Source organism: Pseudorasbora parva, chromosome 2 (assembly GCF_024679245.1).
Source record: "Pseudorasbora parva isolate DD20220531a chromosome 2, ASM2467924v1, whole genome shotgun sequence".
Lineage (NCBI taxonomy): Eukaryota > Metazoa > Chordata > Actinopteri > Cypriniformes > Gobionidae > Pseudorasbora > Pseudorasbora parva.
This window is the reverse complement of record NC_090173.1, coordinates 17,714,328-17,731,678: the sequence shown is the minus strand read 5'-3', so window position 1 is coordinate 17,731,678 and position 17,351 is coordinate 17,714,328. Positions and strand designations below refer to the sequence as shown.

The 17,351-nt window shown below is 38.0% G+C and overlaps 1 protein-coding gene across 1 annotated transcript; it reads right to left on the bottom strand.

The window, feature by feature from the left end:
* Positions 1 to 1,886: 1,886 nt before the first annotated feature.
* Positions 1,887 to 10,979, bottom strand: foxj1a (forkhead box J1a). Its single transcript, XM_067428801.1, has 3 exons — positions 10,767 to 10,979; positions 7,652 to 8,241; positions 1,887 to 3,713 (listed from the first exon to the last, which is right to left on the bottom strand). Exons 1-3 carry the CDS (start codon positions 10,804 to 10,806, stop codon positions 2,865 to 2,867), a joined length of 1,479 nt encoding a protein of 492 aa, XP_067284902.1. The 5' UTR covers positions 10,807 to 10,979; the 3' UTR covers positions 1,887 to 2,864.
* Between the last annotated feature and the right edge of the window lie 6,372 nt (positions 10,980 to 17,351).

The following is a 17,351-nucleotide window of genomic DNA, read 5'->3' as shown; positions in this document are numbered from 1 at the left end:
CAGTCCTGTGGGCGAAAATGCCTTGTTGATGCTAGAGGTCAGAGGAGAATGGGCCGACTGATTCAAGCCGATAGAAGAGCAACTTTGACTGAAATAACCACTCGTTACAACCGAGGTATGCAGCAAAGCATTTTTGAAGTCACAACACGCACAACCTTGAGGCGGATGGGCTACAACAGCAGAAGACCCCACCGGCTACCACTCATCTCCACTACAAGTAGGAAAAACAGGCTACAATTTGCATGAGCTCACCAAAATTGGACAGTTGAAGACTGGAAAAATGTTGCCTAGTCTGATGAGTCTCGATTTCTCGAATATGATAGATTCAGAATTTGGCGTAAACAGAATGAGAACATGGATCCATCATGCCTTGTTACCACTGTACAGGCTGGTGGTGGTGGTGTAATGGTGTGGGGGATGTTTTTGGCACACTTTAGGCCCCTTATGCCAATTGGGCATCGTTTAAATGCCACGGCCTATCTGAGCATTGTTTCTGACCATGTCCATTCCTTTATGACCACCATGAACCCATCCTCTGATGGCTACTTCCAGCAGGATAATGCACCATGTCACAAAGCTCAAATCATTTCAAATTGGTTTCTTGAACATGACAATGAGTTCACTGTACTAAAATGGCCCCCACAGTCACCAGATCTCAACCCAATAGAGCATCTTCGGGATGTGGTGGAAAGGGAGCTTCGTGCCCTGGATGTGCATACCAAAAATCTCCATCAACTGCAAGATGCTATCCTATCAATATGGGCCAACATTTCTAAAGAATGCTTTCAGCACCTTGTTGAATCAATGCCACATAGAATTAAAGCAGTTCTGAAGGAGAAAGGGGTCAAACACAGTATTAGTATGGTGTTCCTAATAATCCTTTAGGTGAGTGTATATACATAAAGGTGCATTACCAAAATTTGAACACAAACAGGTAACTTGACAACGCATTTGCTCACAACAATATTACTGTTCAGCTAAATATTTTTGGTTACACTTTATGATCACATTGTTACAGTGTAATTACACAAAGTAATAAACTACTAGTACTTAAAGGGATAGTTCACCCAAAAATGACTCGCACATGTATATGACTTTCTTCTGTCAAACAAATACAATCATAGAGTTATATTAAAAAGAATGTCCTGGCTAATCCAAGGATTATTATTGCAGGTGAAATTGTTAAGCCATTTGAAGAAAAATATCCATTAAAAACTTTATAAAGTAAAATATAGCTTCCGGCGGACCACTTTCCGAATTCATCTTACAAAAAAAGTGTAACACCCTTTACATCCTACATCATTGTCGCGGTAGTTACGCTTTTCCAAGTTGAATGCGGAAGGCGGTCTGCAAGAAGCTAGATATTTTACTATATTTTACTTATATGTTAAATAATTATATTTTCCTTACAAATAAAACTTTTTTCCCCACTTCAGCAGGCCTTTATTAGCCCTCGGAGCCCTGTGGAGGACTTTTATAATGGCTGGATGCACTTTTATGGGATTCCAATATTGGGCTGTCATTCACTGCCATTGTGAATCTTGGAAGAGCCAGGACATTTTAACTTATTATATTTGTCCGTAAGAAGAAAGTCATATACACCTAGGATGACTTGAGGGTGAGTAAATCATGAGGTAATTTTCACTTTTAGGTGAACTATCCATTTAATACAGGGTTAGGGTTAGAAATTGGTTTAGGGTTAGTTTCTTTAATAATGCATAATTTACTATTATCACTATATTAAGTATATAACTCTTACCTTAAAATAAAGTGCTCCCTCATTTCCCTTCACACTTACAACACAAAGGTTAGACTGAAACCAGATGAGTTTTAAGGTGTATTCTCTCACATTCCCAAAAACCAACAAACCCCAAAAAAGTTATATTAGTGCCTTTTTATTATTTGCTTTAATGACATTTCTTCCCAAGTGATTAACTCATCCCATTTAAATTTACTTAGTACTAACAATCTAAATAAGAAGATAAAAGTAGTCTTGGTGTAAAATATCGTTTGTATGATGTCTGCATAACACTCTTAACACAATATGTGGATGAAAGTGGTTAGATGTGCATCAGAGCTAGAATTCAGCTGCAAAAGAGAACATTTGGCACATACATTTCACCTACCAAATAATCCGACACGGTCAGGAACCCCTAGATCCCATTCATTAAATTACAGAATACACTGGTTCCATCACATCAGCAAAAAAACAGCTCATGTTGTGACTATAAACCTAAACAATTCCAGTTCAACCAAAAGATTTTAAAGCAATGGTCTTCAATCGCCGTCCGGCACTGCTTTATCTGACACTTCCAGTTCAGGTCTTGGAGGCTCCGCCAGTGAGATGATGGATACAAATCAGGTGGGACTTCCAAAATGTGTCGCCCTACATGGGGACTTCCTGAGAACAACTGCTCTAAAACAGCGTTAGATTCACTGAAAGCACATTGTTTGTGTGTAATTTAATTTGCACATTTGATTTTGTACAACAGAATTTGTTTGGACATGATGCAACAGTTCATTTCTTAAATGAAACTCTTTCTTTTGTAAACAACAACCTTGCGCACGTTCTTACTTCCAGTTCATGGTTGGCGTCCGGTCACCGAATCCACATGATTTTAAGGACTCGCTAAGGAACTTGATTAGATTAACTTTAATGCAGGTAGATAACATGTCAAATACAAAAAAAAAAAAAAACATAATCATAAAAATCAGTATTAGAAATAGATATGCTTTTAAAAATACATCTTCACGTGGAGTTCATGGAATCCAGTATGAAATCTTTGGGGCTAAACAGTCCAAACCCTCTTTGTTCTGTGACTTGTTTGTGTCTCCAAAGGACCGAATGTATCTCAGGTGGCTCTTCAAAGGAGAGACTCAATCTTACTGCTTAAGTCCCCTCCGAGAGAGTCTCCCAGGTCAAAGAGTTGATCAATGCTGACCGTCGAGCTACAGAGGAAGTCGGGACGGTTGCCCTCGTCCACCTCAGACCAGGGACTCTGCAGAAACGCCGTGGCCAGGAAGGTTTCCTCATCAAAGTCTACTTCGCTGCTCCTCTGGGTTTCCATCAACACGTGGCTCTCAACGACACCTCCAGGAGCTTCTAGGGGGCTGATATGGGTGCCCCTAACCATCAAGTCCTCATCTTGTGGTATGGGGCTCAACGGACCCCCTTCGTTCAAGCTCAATTCTCCATTCAGGGCCGAGTCCAGCAGGGCGTCCCAATCAAAGTTGCCTTTCAGGGAGCTTAAGTCCTCGTGCTCCTCCATGGCCAGCAATGGGGAGCTTGAGCGTCGTGGAGGTTTGCTCCCGCCAGTCCTGTGGTTGTACGGCGGTTTCCTCTTGGCGCCCTTCCCTGAAACCCAACAACTCAACATGGTGGCTTCAGCCAAACGAGGGTCCCAGTTCTGATCTGCTCCTGTGGCCTCCTCAAACTCTTTCAGGAGTTGCTGGGACTCGGGACTCACGCAAAGGCTTCTGGCCATTCCTGCATTGGCTACTGCCTGTCCGACGTGAGAGCTCATCCTGAGGCGATTCTGAAGAGCTGGGTTGATTTGCACGGGAGGCATCCTGCGCTTCTTGTAGGCACCGTTGAGGAGACGCTCTGCGTACTGGGGGTCGATCTTCCAGAACCCACCTTTGCCTGGCTCATCCTTTTGTCTCGGGACCTTTATGAAGCATTTGTTCAACGACAGATTGTGGCGGATGGAATTCTGCAATGATGAATTTAAAAGAAAGTATTCAATTACTAATCTATAGTTCACTTGTGTGCTGGCATGATGCACTTAAACACATGGAAGTCGAGCATTAAAGGGTTAGTTCCCCCAAAAATGAAATTTCTGTCATTTATTACTTACCCTATGTCGTTCGACACCAGTAAGACCTTCGTTCATCTTCAGAACACTGATGAAGATATTTGTGTTGAAATCCGATGGCTCAGAAAGGCCTTCATTGACACCAATGTCATTTCCTCTCTCAAGACCCATAAAGGCACTAAAGACGTCGATACAAAGTCCATCTCACTACAGTGGCTCTACAATCATTTTATGAAGCGACGAGAATCTTTTTGTGCTCAAAAAAACTAAATAATGACTTATATACTGATGGGCCCTGATATAGTGATGATACGCTGATTCATAACGTTCGAAACTTTGTTTTGAAATAGGCCCATCACTCCACAAGTCGTTATTTAGTTTTTTTTGCACATAAAAACTATTCTCGTCACTTCATAAAATGATTGTAGAGCCACTGTAGTGAGATGGACTTTGTAACGACGTCTTTAGTGCCTTTATGGGTCTTGAGAGAGGAAATGACATTGGTGTCAATGAAGGCCTTTCTGAGCCATCAGATTTCAACAAAAATATCTTCATTTGTGTTCCAAAGATGAACGGAGGTCTTACGGGTGTCAAACAACATTAGGGTAAGTAATTATTGACTTTAATTTAAATTACTACTAATTTGTAATTTCGAATTAATTTGAATTTGAAATTCTTGGGTGAACTAAAAATAAACAGCGCAGTGTGGACGTGTTTCTTATTGAAACAAGAACTTTGGGAGGGACATATCGTAGGGTTTTTCTGATTATAGGCTTTAGTTTCCATGTAAAGGCCCTTTCACACCGGACGCGTAACGAAAAAGCGAAGCGAATAAGCGAATATTTTGCATGCAAATATTTAACGTCAAAACCATTCATCAGCCATGACACGAATTTGCGACGTTTTAGAGCTCCAAAATTCCAAAACATTCGCAATGACAGCTGAGAAAACACGGACACTTCATCATTCAGTGAAGACGAGCTTTTCATTTTATTTAAAAGACCGAAAAGAAGGTTTTGGGTGCAGCCAGTCGTAAAAGAACAGAGAGTCTAAAGGGGAGTCTGCTAATCATGTACAGTAGCTAAAACTTTATCATGGCCGGTTCTGCATTTACTTTCTGAAGTCTGTGGGACAATTTGAGGATCTCCTCCAGAGACAGAATAGCAGTGCATCTGACGAGGCTAACACACACTTCAGGGAATCAATTGATCGATCCGGAGCAGATGTGTCCAGTTGAGTCACAATTGAAACATTTAAGTGCCACAGACTGAGGGCAACATATATACTTTCCATAATCACGGACACAAGGTTTAGAAATAAAAAAATCAACGATTTATTAAGTTGTGCTGTCTGTAAACACATTAGTAAACACAGTTACAGCTTTACAGCTATTACTAGACCTACAGCTGTAATCTCATGAGAAACGCCACACTTGGCAAAGGTTAATGTTGAGTGAATAGCTCGTGACATCAACAGGACATTTCGTCACCTTTGTTTCCTTTGGTTGAAGCCGTTTCTGTCGCCGCTAGAGTAAAAAAAAAAAATCGACATTGAATCGGAAAAAATAAATGTTGTTTTTTCGCCTCAGCACATTCACGTTCGGTGTGGAAGCATTCATTACACAAACAGCTGATCAAAATATAAAACCATCGAAATATTCACCCATCAAAATCGCGTCCAGTGTGAAAGGGCCTTAAACTTTACAAGAAGGTTCAATTTGTTAATCTTAGTTAATCCATTAAGTACACTGAATATTGGTATCAGAAATTTTAACTATATTTTACAAATATTTACAAAGAAACTGAAATAAGGAGAACTATGGTGACTAGCATACTATACTACCTTTCCTGATCATGTCCTCTTCTCTCTCCCACTTTGCGTCCTGTTTTATTCTATACTATGCTGTTATAGCTCTAACAATATTGTTATAGTTATCGTCCTTGGTGTGAATGGGCTTTAACACATCAAAATTAAATATGAAATCTTAAAGTAGAAAGACTAAAATAGTAAATAATCATACTTAAATAATATTTTTTTATTATTAATTTTTTAATAAAATGTTTACATTGTATCAAACAGCAAACAATACTTTTACATACTTTATCATTCTAGGTTATGTTAATTTCTACAAATACTAATAAATGTTTTAATATTTGAACACTTTTAACATGTATACAAAAAGTGCAATTAGTAAAAATTAGGGCTGTCAAACGATTAATCACATCAAAAAATAAATATCGGCTATAAGTTTGTGTTTACATAATATATGTGTGTATACTGTGTATAATTATTATGTATATTTGAATACACACTTATTCATGTAATATTTGCATGTATATACTGCATATATATTTATATAATTTAAGTTAATATATAATTTATATATATATATATATATATATATATATATATATATATATATATATGTTTCTTAAATATATACATGCGTGTGTGTATTTAAATATGCATAATAATTATACACATATATTACATAAACAAACTTTTATTTTTGATGTGATTAATCGTGATTAATTGCGATTAATTGTTTGATAGCACTAGTATAAATGTATTAAAGGTGCATTTACATTTACACATTTACTGTTACTAAACCAAATGTTGCAGGCAAAATCTAGTAATTTCAATAAACATCTGCGAAACGGGAATTTGTGAAAGGGCGAAAAATTTCCACTTTTCGCATCCAGTTTAAGATTTTCATGCACACTTGCCAAGCTCTAGGACTGTGAAGCTTTGGGGGTGTTGATAGACTTCATCTACTCAATCTGTGTTTTGATCATCATTCTGAATCAGATCCAATTTTGAAAATTTTCTCAGCTTTTTGCTCAAAATGTTGTTTTTTAGAGAAATGTACACATATTTCGTAAAAAAAAAAACGCTGGCGGGCAAAGAGTTAATAAATATAAAAGTAATAAATTCTTTAAAAAATATATTTCTTAATAACTAATGCATTAACTATGTTAACAAACTGAACCACTCTGTAAAGTGTCACCTCATTTGCTAGGTGGTATTACAGGGAGGGACATTCTGGAGAACATTTGATTGGACAAATATTTAGCTATGCAAATGAGTTCAAAATGCCTCACTGATTTTTGTGAACTTTTTCCTAGAAGAGCAAAACTGCAGAACTATTTGAAAATTCTGCCAGCTTTAAGTATTGCAGGACCGCAAATATAATAAAACTAGCCACTAATGACCACAAATGTCCAATTTTATAGACCTCCATTGTGTGTCTATATTTTGGCCAGCCACCACAATCTAATTATGTTTAAACGAAGCCCTGACTTCCTAACCCTGGTTAACCATTGCTTTGAGTTAAAATATCTAAAAACTGAGCGAATGTCTGCGTTTTCTTTAGAGAAAGGAGGTTATGGCTAAGGGGTTAATTAATAATTCACCAACAACAATCTTTTTAGAAATCCCCCTTTTTGTGTGTTAATATCCAACTTAAGAGCTCATTCTTCCTCCTTGCCTAATGAACATGTTTCAAAAGGGGACAAATGCATCCTTTTTTGCAGGACACCTTACGGTTGTCAGCTAGGATTACACTTACATCTGAGCACATTAGCCATACACAACTCTCAGCAAAAGCTCTCAAAAAAGGTTTCTGTGGGTCTCTCTCCAATACACAACCTCCTTCAGCAGGTGCTAAGAAGGCTTTCTCTCTTTCCAGTCTGCTCGAACAATAGCAAAACACCCTCTTTGGCATCTGCCAGCTATGCAAATGATGCATGTCTCGGGGTGAGCCATTTATTAGGTGCATCTTTTAAGTGTAAATGCATTTGGTAACAGCTGTAAGGTTTGACGGTATTGCGTATTACCTGCCAAGTGGGGTCTGCATGGCGGAAGTAGCAGAAGTTGTCCGTGATCCATTTGTAGATGCATGAGAGGGTGATTTTGGTTTTCTTACTAGCCTGCATGGCCATGCAGATGAGAGTCGCGTATGAGTACGGTGGCTTGATATGAGGGTTTGTCTTGTAATCGACTTCATCTGGACAGTGTCCGTGGGCAACCAGGCTGGGTAGACCCGAAAAGGACAGCACCCTGTGGAAAGACGCCGCCGTGGGTTTGCCCGGGGTCAGCGGCATTCCCATGGACGCCGGGTCTCCGGCTAAAGGAGACGCGGGAGCATCCGAGCCCACTCGGCTCCCGAAAAACTGGCCCTGGTGGTGGCTGGTTTGGGACGCGCTGGCGTTGAGAATGGAGAACTCCTGCAGCCACTGGAGGCTGGTCAGGCTGTCGTCCAGATTGTCGGAGCTGCAGCTGCTGCTGTTGCACTCGACTGAACCGCGGTCCAAATGCTCGGCCTGAGCAGCGGCCGTAACCACCTCCTCCTCCAGCCCCACCGAGCCCTCCGGCCAGGGGTCGTTCGCGTAACTCATGGACAGCATGGTCCTTTCCCAGCCAAATCCTGAGGAGACAATAACGTTTAGTAGAGCTGTTTGTTTCCATTATACACTGGAAAAAACTATTCAGGCCAAAATTGAACATTTTCTAGAGACTGGTCACATCTACATTTTTTTAATTGGCCAAATTGAATTTCTGTGAATTAAATTGCATCAATTCACAGAAATTCAGTTTGGCCAACTAAAAAATTTTGATGTGATCAGTCACTAGAAAATGTTAACAGTGTTCCCTATTTTAGTTCCCTATTTTACAGTGTAGTGCTTTATTTGGATTCTCCAGCTTATAGAGGTCATAGAACTTTCCGGAAACTTCACAGGTCACTCTTTACGACATCTCATAACTGGATACACAATAGAGCAGATCCCAAACCACTAACATTCCTCGGCACGGCAGGTGCATCAGGACGCTCACAAAATATTTTGTTGGCATGGTTGGCACGTTACATGTACTAACTATCTAACAATAACAGCAAGGTTACACTTTATTTGTTACAGTGTAATATTTGTAATTGTATTATTACATGTACTTTACTGTAGGATTTAGGGTTTGGTTTGGTTGCATGTAATTATGCATAATTTATAGTTATTTATTTTGTAACTATGTGTAACGTGTAACAAGGACACTAAAATAAAGTGAACTAACTAACTCTAGCCGGTTACATTTTATTTTAAGGTGTCATTGTTACAGTGTTACTATATATATATATATATATATATATATATATATATATATATATATATATATATATATATATATATATATATACAGAGCCGGCCCAGCCACTAAGCGACCCTTGCAATTGCAAAGGGCCCCGTGGCCTGCAGAGGGCCCCCTAGAGAGCGCACGCACCTCGCCTCATCTGTTTGGGGAGGTGTTTATTATACTCGAAGCGCAGACTGGGTGCAGGCGTGATGAGACGTCATGCTCGGCCAGATTCGCCTCGAGCTTCTTCGGTTGCGGGGCCGCACGCAAAGTTACAAAATTTGACGTGCACACCGCCAAGCGAAATTGGGTCTCGCGCACTCCTCGTTGACGCAATTTTTGCCGTGCACGTGCGGACGCGTCAAGTATAAACAAGGCTTAAAGCTACACTGAAGTTGGCCGTTTGATAAATGCAAGTTAATTCTTCAGTTCAATATTTGTGTCTAAAAAAGGCACATAAGTTCCTGTAGAGATAGCAATACACATTCTCCTCTTTTTTTTTTTGCCAAATAAATGAAAGCATGTCATCAATGTCTTTCTCTTGCTGTATCAAAATCTCACCTAGCTTTCCTCAGAGATAGTCAAGTTCAGTTTGTGCATGATTACATGATATAACAATTGTGTTAATACTATATCCTGAATTGTGGATAAGTAAGCTATATATCATATTATGCTGAAGTAAATTTCTGGAGTGTTAACAAGTAAAAGCAAAAACAACAACAACAACCGTACAGAACTTAAAAACCGTGACCCTAAAGCCGTGATACGAACCGAACCGTGGCTTTTGTGAACCGTGCCACCCCTAATGTGTACCTAAAGCAGTTTTCATCCATTTTATTTATTGCTTTTGGTATTTATTCAAGTGTATTTTTTGTTAACAGACTGAGTCCATTGCTTTTCTTGTTTTTTGGTTGTTTTGTTAATTTATTGTGGATATTTAAAATGTTTTCCGTATCAGAGTCTTTAGAGATAAAAGTTTATTGATCTTTAAAAAAGGTGTACCTGCATTATTATGCCATTATCATTATTTTAAATGAAAATGGGTTTAGAACGAAAAATCTTATCATTTATCGCAATAATTTCTTGACCAATTTATTGTCCAGCAAAATTTGTTATTGTGTGCTGTTTTTGCCTTTTAAACTCTGGCGTCAATTAAAAATGTTTCTTTGATGGTCAGTGAAAATCACTTTATCAGTCTTTTTATTCAGCAAGTTCATCCGTGTGTGTTCATTGCACTGCGCTGCCATTCAGCTCAGTGGTATCATAATTTTCCTGTTAGACATCAAACATGGAACTTAACTCAAGAACTCAAGGTCTTTTATTGACGTTCTGTACATGTTACCACATAAGAACGAAATACGTACTCAGGACCAGCAGCGTAAAAAAAAGATAATTATCATACAGTAGGCTAATTAGAATAATTAAAACCAAATTTAATAGACTACAAAATTCTAAAGTAACATAGTAGATATATGTACAGTATAGTTATAAGGTAGTCATTGCTTTTCTTTAGGCCTTACTTAAAACGGTCAAGGGCCTCCAACCAAATTTTGCTTAGGGCCCCCAAAGGTCTAGGGCCGGCTCTGTATATATATATATAGCCTATATATATAAATGATGCATAATTACATACAACTAACCCTAAACCAACCCCCTAATCCTGCCCTATAGTAAGTACATGTAGTTGGTTGTTATTGCTCAGTAACTTACTTAAATTGATATTTACACTGTAACACGGACATCTTAAAATAAAGTGTGACCACATATTTTTGAGATGATAACGTTTGTCACGTCTACTCGAAGTAAAGTAAACTTGCATCAACTCACCTGTTAGCGAGAGGAGCCTTAAGTGGCAGGGAAATAACATCCAATAGCTCAAGAAAGGAAAAGTTTATCCGATTAGGTCGAAATGACTTCCAGACGTGCAGCTGCTGGAGAATGTGCCTCTGCGCGTCTCAGTTCAAGGTCTCCAGGGCAGCAGAAGCTCCGGGGCCAGTTTAATACCTGCTGCTGCAGGACGTTTGTCCGGTCACCCCAGCAACCGCGCACCCCCCTTGTAAACAGCTTCCCGTTCTTCTATTGGTCGGGCGGTTGTTATGGTGACTGGGCTAATAATCGCGAGTGCACAGGTTCGTGAACGTAAGTTCTCGTCCTGACTGGCGGAGAGAAAGCGCGAAACGAGGAAAAACACGACATTATTATGTCGTTTACAATGAGATTGTATAAATAATTCCTTGCATGAAATAATAATGAAATGGCAAACGAAAATAAAGTGAAATGCACATTTCAGTCACCTGTACACTTTTGAACACAATGTGCAGAATGATTTTGGGTTTTTATTATTTTAGTTTTTTTCATTGTTTGATGTCATTAAAAAATATATAATAATAGCTAACGTTACACATAAAATGTGTAGTTATTTTAAAAAGTTATTTCTACTTTTCTAAAATTACCCCTAGTAGTAAGCTTTTAATAACATACAAATTATTGAGAGTTTATAATAGCATTTCAAGTCAAATGTATGAATGTAAAGTAGGCTATAATGTCATATATGTAAATATTTTTTTTATTTTATTTTTACTTTTTAAATTCTGGGTTGGTGTCGAGATTAAAGCCTAGAAGTGAATTTTCATTTGGCTACAGTTCGTCACAAAAAAAATTTGATTTAAAAAAAAAAATGTCTCTCGTAATTGTCAGCTCATTAATCATGGTTTTACTATAGTAAAACTGTAACAATGAATGACTGTAGTAAAAACATGGTTATTTTTTTAGGTATTATATGGTTTTACTGCAAAACTAGCCTATGGCAAAACCATGTTTCATGGTTTAAGTGCAAAAATTATAGCCTACTTAAACCATGTTTACTATGGTAAAACCATGGTTAGTTTATGGTTTTACTGCAAAAATCCCAGTTGAACCATGCTTACTGTGGTAAAACTTGGTAAATTACGGTTTTACTGCAAAAGTCATAGTTGAGTCATACTGTGGTAAAACTGGTTATTTTTGTAGCAACTATGGGCTATGGTTTACTGAGCATGGTTCACCTATGAATTTTGCCCTAAAACCATATAGTAACTACAAAAATAACCATGGTTTTACTACAGTAAGCATGACTCAACTTTTTTTGCAGTAAAACCATAAACCATGGTTCTACCACAGTAAGCATTCAACAATTAGGCTACTTTTGTAGTATAACCATATAGTTACAAAAATAACCAGTTTTACCACATGATTCAACTATGATTTTTCCTTTTAAACCATAAACTAACCGGTTAAGCATGGTTCAACTATAGTTTTTGCATTAAATAAATTATTTTTTTATAGTTTATCTGCAAAAATCATGGTTGAACCATGATTGGCTAATGTGGTAAAACCATGGTTTGTAGTTAACTGCAAAAATCATAGTTGAACCATGCTTACTGTTTAGTCATGAATATTGTCAGGCTCATTCATTCGTAATATTTTTGACATGAATAAACTGGTTCATTTGATGTTACCACATGAAAGGTTATAACACCTGACCCTTTTTAAGGTTTCAGCACTGCTTTTGAATTACCATGGTGAGTTCGGTCTGATGTGTGAGGATCTATTTGTTTTAATAATGGTGATTTGCTTCTTTCTCTCTCATCCAGAGCCCATCTGCTGACCTGCTGATTGGCAGTTGTCACATGTGAAGTAGAAGGGGCTTGAAGAGGTGCCGAGCTCAAGAGATGCTCAAGCTTTTATTGCTATGGTTGCTTTTGTGGAGTTTCTTTTGCAGGAAGCCACTCAGCCACACCAACAGAGCGCTCAAGAGGACAATCCCTCTTGTATCTTTTTATCCTCCATTTAGTCCCTCTATGTTACCAACAAAAAGTGCATTCCTTCAAAAAACAACCCCTTTAGATGCACTCAAACTAACACTTATCGCCTTAAATCTGTCTTGGGAGCAAGTCGAGTTTGAGGTTCATCCCTTTAACTGTCAGTTGCGTTCATTTAACCACATCAATGACTGTGGAAACAATGCTAATACGTGATACATACAGTGCTGTTGAATGCAGTCTGACGCCTGAACTCTTGTGGAGAGGCTGCAGACCGTCCCGCTCCCATTAACAGGCATTGTATTGAGAGTAAAGAGTCAGTTCCTGAAGCCCTTTCCTCTCTTGCCTCGGTGCCAGTCATGCGTGAAATCACTTTAAACACATTCCTTATTGTTTGACCCCGACATTTTTGTTTTTGGTCTGATCTGATTGTTCAAGACAATTTTACACCTGTTCTTCCTCTTCAAGTATACAACAGGTGGCTTATGACACATCAGTGGCAATTTCTACAGGTGAAATGCAGTTACAGCTATCAAGAATAATAGGTTTTAGTAGTAGAAATGTAATTATTTTAATATCAAGAACTGGATTTCTGTGAGTGTGTTTGTACTAGTGGATACTATTATAGATTGTATTGAATAAAATAGTTTTGGGGTATTTTCTTGTTATCTTACATGGTTTTCAATAAAAAAATATATTATAAATTAAAAGATTTTTAAAAAATATGTATAAAGATTGTATGCATTGGTAAAATGCTGCTTTGGTAACTATCTGAATTTTTTTTTTTTTTTTTTTAAATATTCGTTTTTTATTTTTTTTATTTATCCTCTTCTTTTCAAGTAGCTAACAAAATATATGCCAATTGGGTAAGAAAAATAATATAGTTTATTTTTTAAATCTTGTTTCTGTCAGAAATAAGTTTATTTTTTTGCAGTTATGGTTGTGGTCGTTTCTAATTTTAGTTAACTATTAGTCTGCTTGAATCAATTTTTCTTTGTCTTTTTTTTATTCTTTTTTCATTCTTTTTGCCTAAAAACAAAAGCTGTGTCTAATTGCTATTCGTCGTTGACATATAAATCTAAATTTAACTTTATACTTAATGTTATTAGTATAAATGCCAAATGCTAATAATGCTAATGTTTTCAGATCGATTTTAACCACAAGAGGGCGCGAGCATAAAGCTGGTCACAACTGAGTCACGTGTTGTCATATTTATCTACTGATTGAAACGATTCATTTAGGCTATTTACTTAAATCTATCATACTTATCTTTTCTGTTTTTATAGATGCTAACAATAATTAGTATAAGGTTAATAGCCTATTGGTTATTGTGCACACACAAATTTCGGAACTCATTACGTTATATCAGTCTAAATAGCGTTTTATTTAAAACAATGAACGTTAAAACATTTATAGTTAAAAAAAAATCTTTCATTCCAAATAAACATACTATTTACTACACTAGATAGCACATCATGTGTAAACTAACTTTGTCCTTTTACTTAAAAATTAAAATGCATTGCTAGTCTACTTTGTAATGCGGTGACCCCGTGGATTTTTAAATTGTGGCTTAAATGTTGTGATACTTTGGGGGCCACTGTAAAGCATCTGCTCTGAATGGCCATACAGTAAATATGAAGCCTGTGCACAGGAGAAAAACGACAAGGAAAGAGCATCAGCTCTCTGAAGACCCAACGTCCCCTCGGTTTCACTTTGACCACCAAGCATTCACAGACAGTGATGAGTGAAAAGCTCCTGAAAAAACAAATGAATCAGGAGTCAATGAAGTGCATCCCAAGGTCCCCAAAACAGGTCAAGATCATGGAGATAAAAAGATGTACAAACATGGTCCTCTAGCGAAGTGAAGACACAACAGAGACAGCCAGTGATGAGTTAACATCCGTCAGACTTCAAAAAGGACCAAAATACTATACAAAAACCATTAAAAAAATTAATATGTAAAGTAGCTAATATAAAATAACAGGTGAATCATCTATTTAAGCCTCAAGAACAATACAGTTTGAAAACTATACTGACTGGCAATCAAAAGTTCTCTTATTCTCACTGAGGCTGCATTTATTGGCTATAAAATTCAGTAAAAAAAAAAAAAACGTAATATCGTGAAATAATATTCCAATTCAAAATAGCTGTTTACTATTTGAATATATCTCAAAATGTAATTTATTCCTGGGATCAAAGCTGTATTTTCAGCATCATTACTCCAGTCTGCAGTGTCACAGATCCTTCAGAAATCATCCTAAAGGTACAGCATCTGTTATCTTTTCAGTAGTAAAACACAAATAAGATAATCACGAGGAAGAATACAGTGGATTGAAAATAGCTCTTGACACATATATTCTCGATACACCAATGACATCATCATTACAAAAAGTAGCCTAGAAAGTAGACTCATGGTGTAGTGATTGAATTTTGACATTATCAAATCCTATTTTTGATATAATATTGCAGTGTAGTAGGCCTAAGTAATTTATATGTGCACATTATTTTTTTTTTTTTATTCATGTGTCTTCGTAAACTTTAATTGAAATATTTTCCCCTCCCTGTTGAAGCTCATCTCATCTCTGATGATGCGTTTACTGGCATGAGGGCGGGGCAACCTGTCACTCACTTGAGATCCACCAATAACAAAACAACAATCCAATCAATTCCCCATGGAGAAACGGAAGCCCCGCCCTACATTCACTCTTCTTTGAGAAGCCGAATCACTGGGATAGGCCTATACGTCACAATTAGTGCCTTCAAACAATTAATCATGATTAATCGCCTCCAAAATGAAAGTTTGTGTTATAATATGTGTATAATTATTATGTAATAATTGAAACTTCACTAAGCTCAGTGTTCAGCTCCTCGTGGGATTGCAGGACTTAATGTGTCTGCGGACTGTTGTGTCGTGGTTTCTATTGGCCATGTGTAGCATGCAGCTGATACTAATGTCACTGTAGCCCTTTTCGCATCCAGACCACTGTTACAACTCAATACACAGAGATCACAGAAGAAACGACCAGCTGCATTACATTATAGATAGCCTTCTCCATAACAGGCTTTCTCTGACACCCGTTCTGAATTATTCAGACTCTCTGCTGGGTGGGTTGAAACTCCTGAATTCATTTTAAAGCAGCAGCTAACGACATCCCCATTTACACCTGGCTGAAGCCTTTGCGATCTTGTGACAGTGAAGTGTGCTATACCTGATGCATTAATTTCTTTATTTATTACATTTAAATTTAGCAGTTGAATATTGATTTTATTATTAGGCTTGTGGTTTTATAAACTTGATATTGGTGTGTTCCCTGGTTGCGATTGCTCGGTTAGTGCGGTTCATTTGAACATATGTGAACATTGCCATCCGAACCCTGGTGCGCACCAAACCAGCGGACCGGGATCGCTAAAAAGATGGTTCTATACCTATATATAATACCTGGTTCTTCTCATCAAAGGACCTGTGTTGCCCATTGTTATCCGGTACAGACGACAGAACTGCCGCCTCTTTTCTGCACAACGGAGGAAATCCTGGTGCTGTTTTGAATGTTTTGAACATTTTATGAGCTCTTCATGAGTTCTCAGCAGGTAAAAATAATGCCATATTTACACGCATAAAATGATGGCGTTTAATCCGCACACAGCATTGTTTTGAATGTTTGATAAGCAAGCTCCTACGTCATATAAGCCGACCAATCAGGTTGTGACCGTCTCCCTGTGCCTTTGGTTCGGTAACTTTAGGTTCGCTGTTAAAACTGCCAGTGTGAACGCTAAGCGGACCAGGACTATATGTTTTGTTTTTTGGTCCGGACCAAACGAACCAAACGACAAGTGTGAACGCTCCCTTAAAGGCCCACTGAAGTGCCTTGAAACACAGTGTTATTCAAAGCGTTTTTATCCAGCTGAAAACGCCAGGCGCGCTGCTGAAAAAGCCTTGCTGTGAAAAAGCCCCCACCAACACCCCCCCCCCCCCCCCCCCACACACACACACACACACACACACACCCCAGTTTTGATTGTTATGATCAAGCAGCAACGTCCCCCAGTTTCTGTTGAAGCCAATACGGAAATGACTTAAACTGCAATTAATCGACTGGCCACTAGAATCTCATTGAGCCCCATGTTAAAATGCCCAACTTTACAGCCGAAAAAAAAAACACGTTTACAGCCTGGTACAAATTTTGGTTTTGGCCTATACGGCTAATTTTGCCCTTTTCATTTAATTTTATTTTGAATTTGGGTGAATTTTTTCGTGAACTCATTCGTTTACATTATATTTAACCTTAAAGTTCTGCATAAGTAAGGGCGTGGTCCCTTTGAGTGACAGGTGGATAGCCATTTATCCACTGTCTGTTAGTCATCATGTCACCTCAGCTCCGCCCAGGTCCCGCCTCTTTGCCCATTTTCTGTTATCTGGGCATGAGGCGCTGCCAAGATGGCAACGGCCAGCTCGACCCGACTTTACTCTTCAAAACTGCTACTCTTGAAAACTATGGTCTGACTCTACAGTCTATGGTCATGATACGGAATATACATGGAAGTGTAACTACATTATTACACAGATAGTTTGTTCCTGTATTGATTATATTTAAAATTGCAGCTACAATGTAAA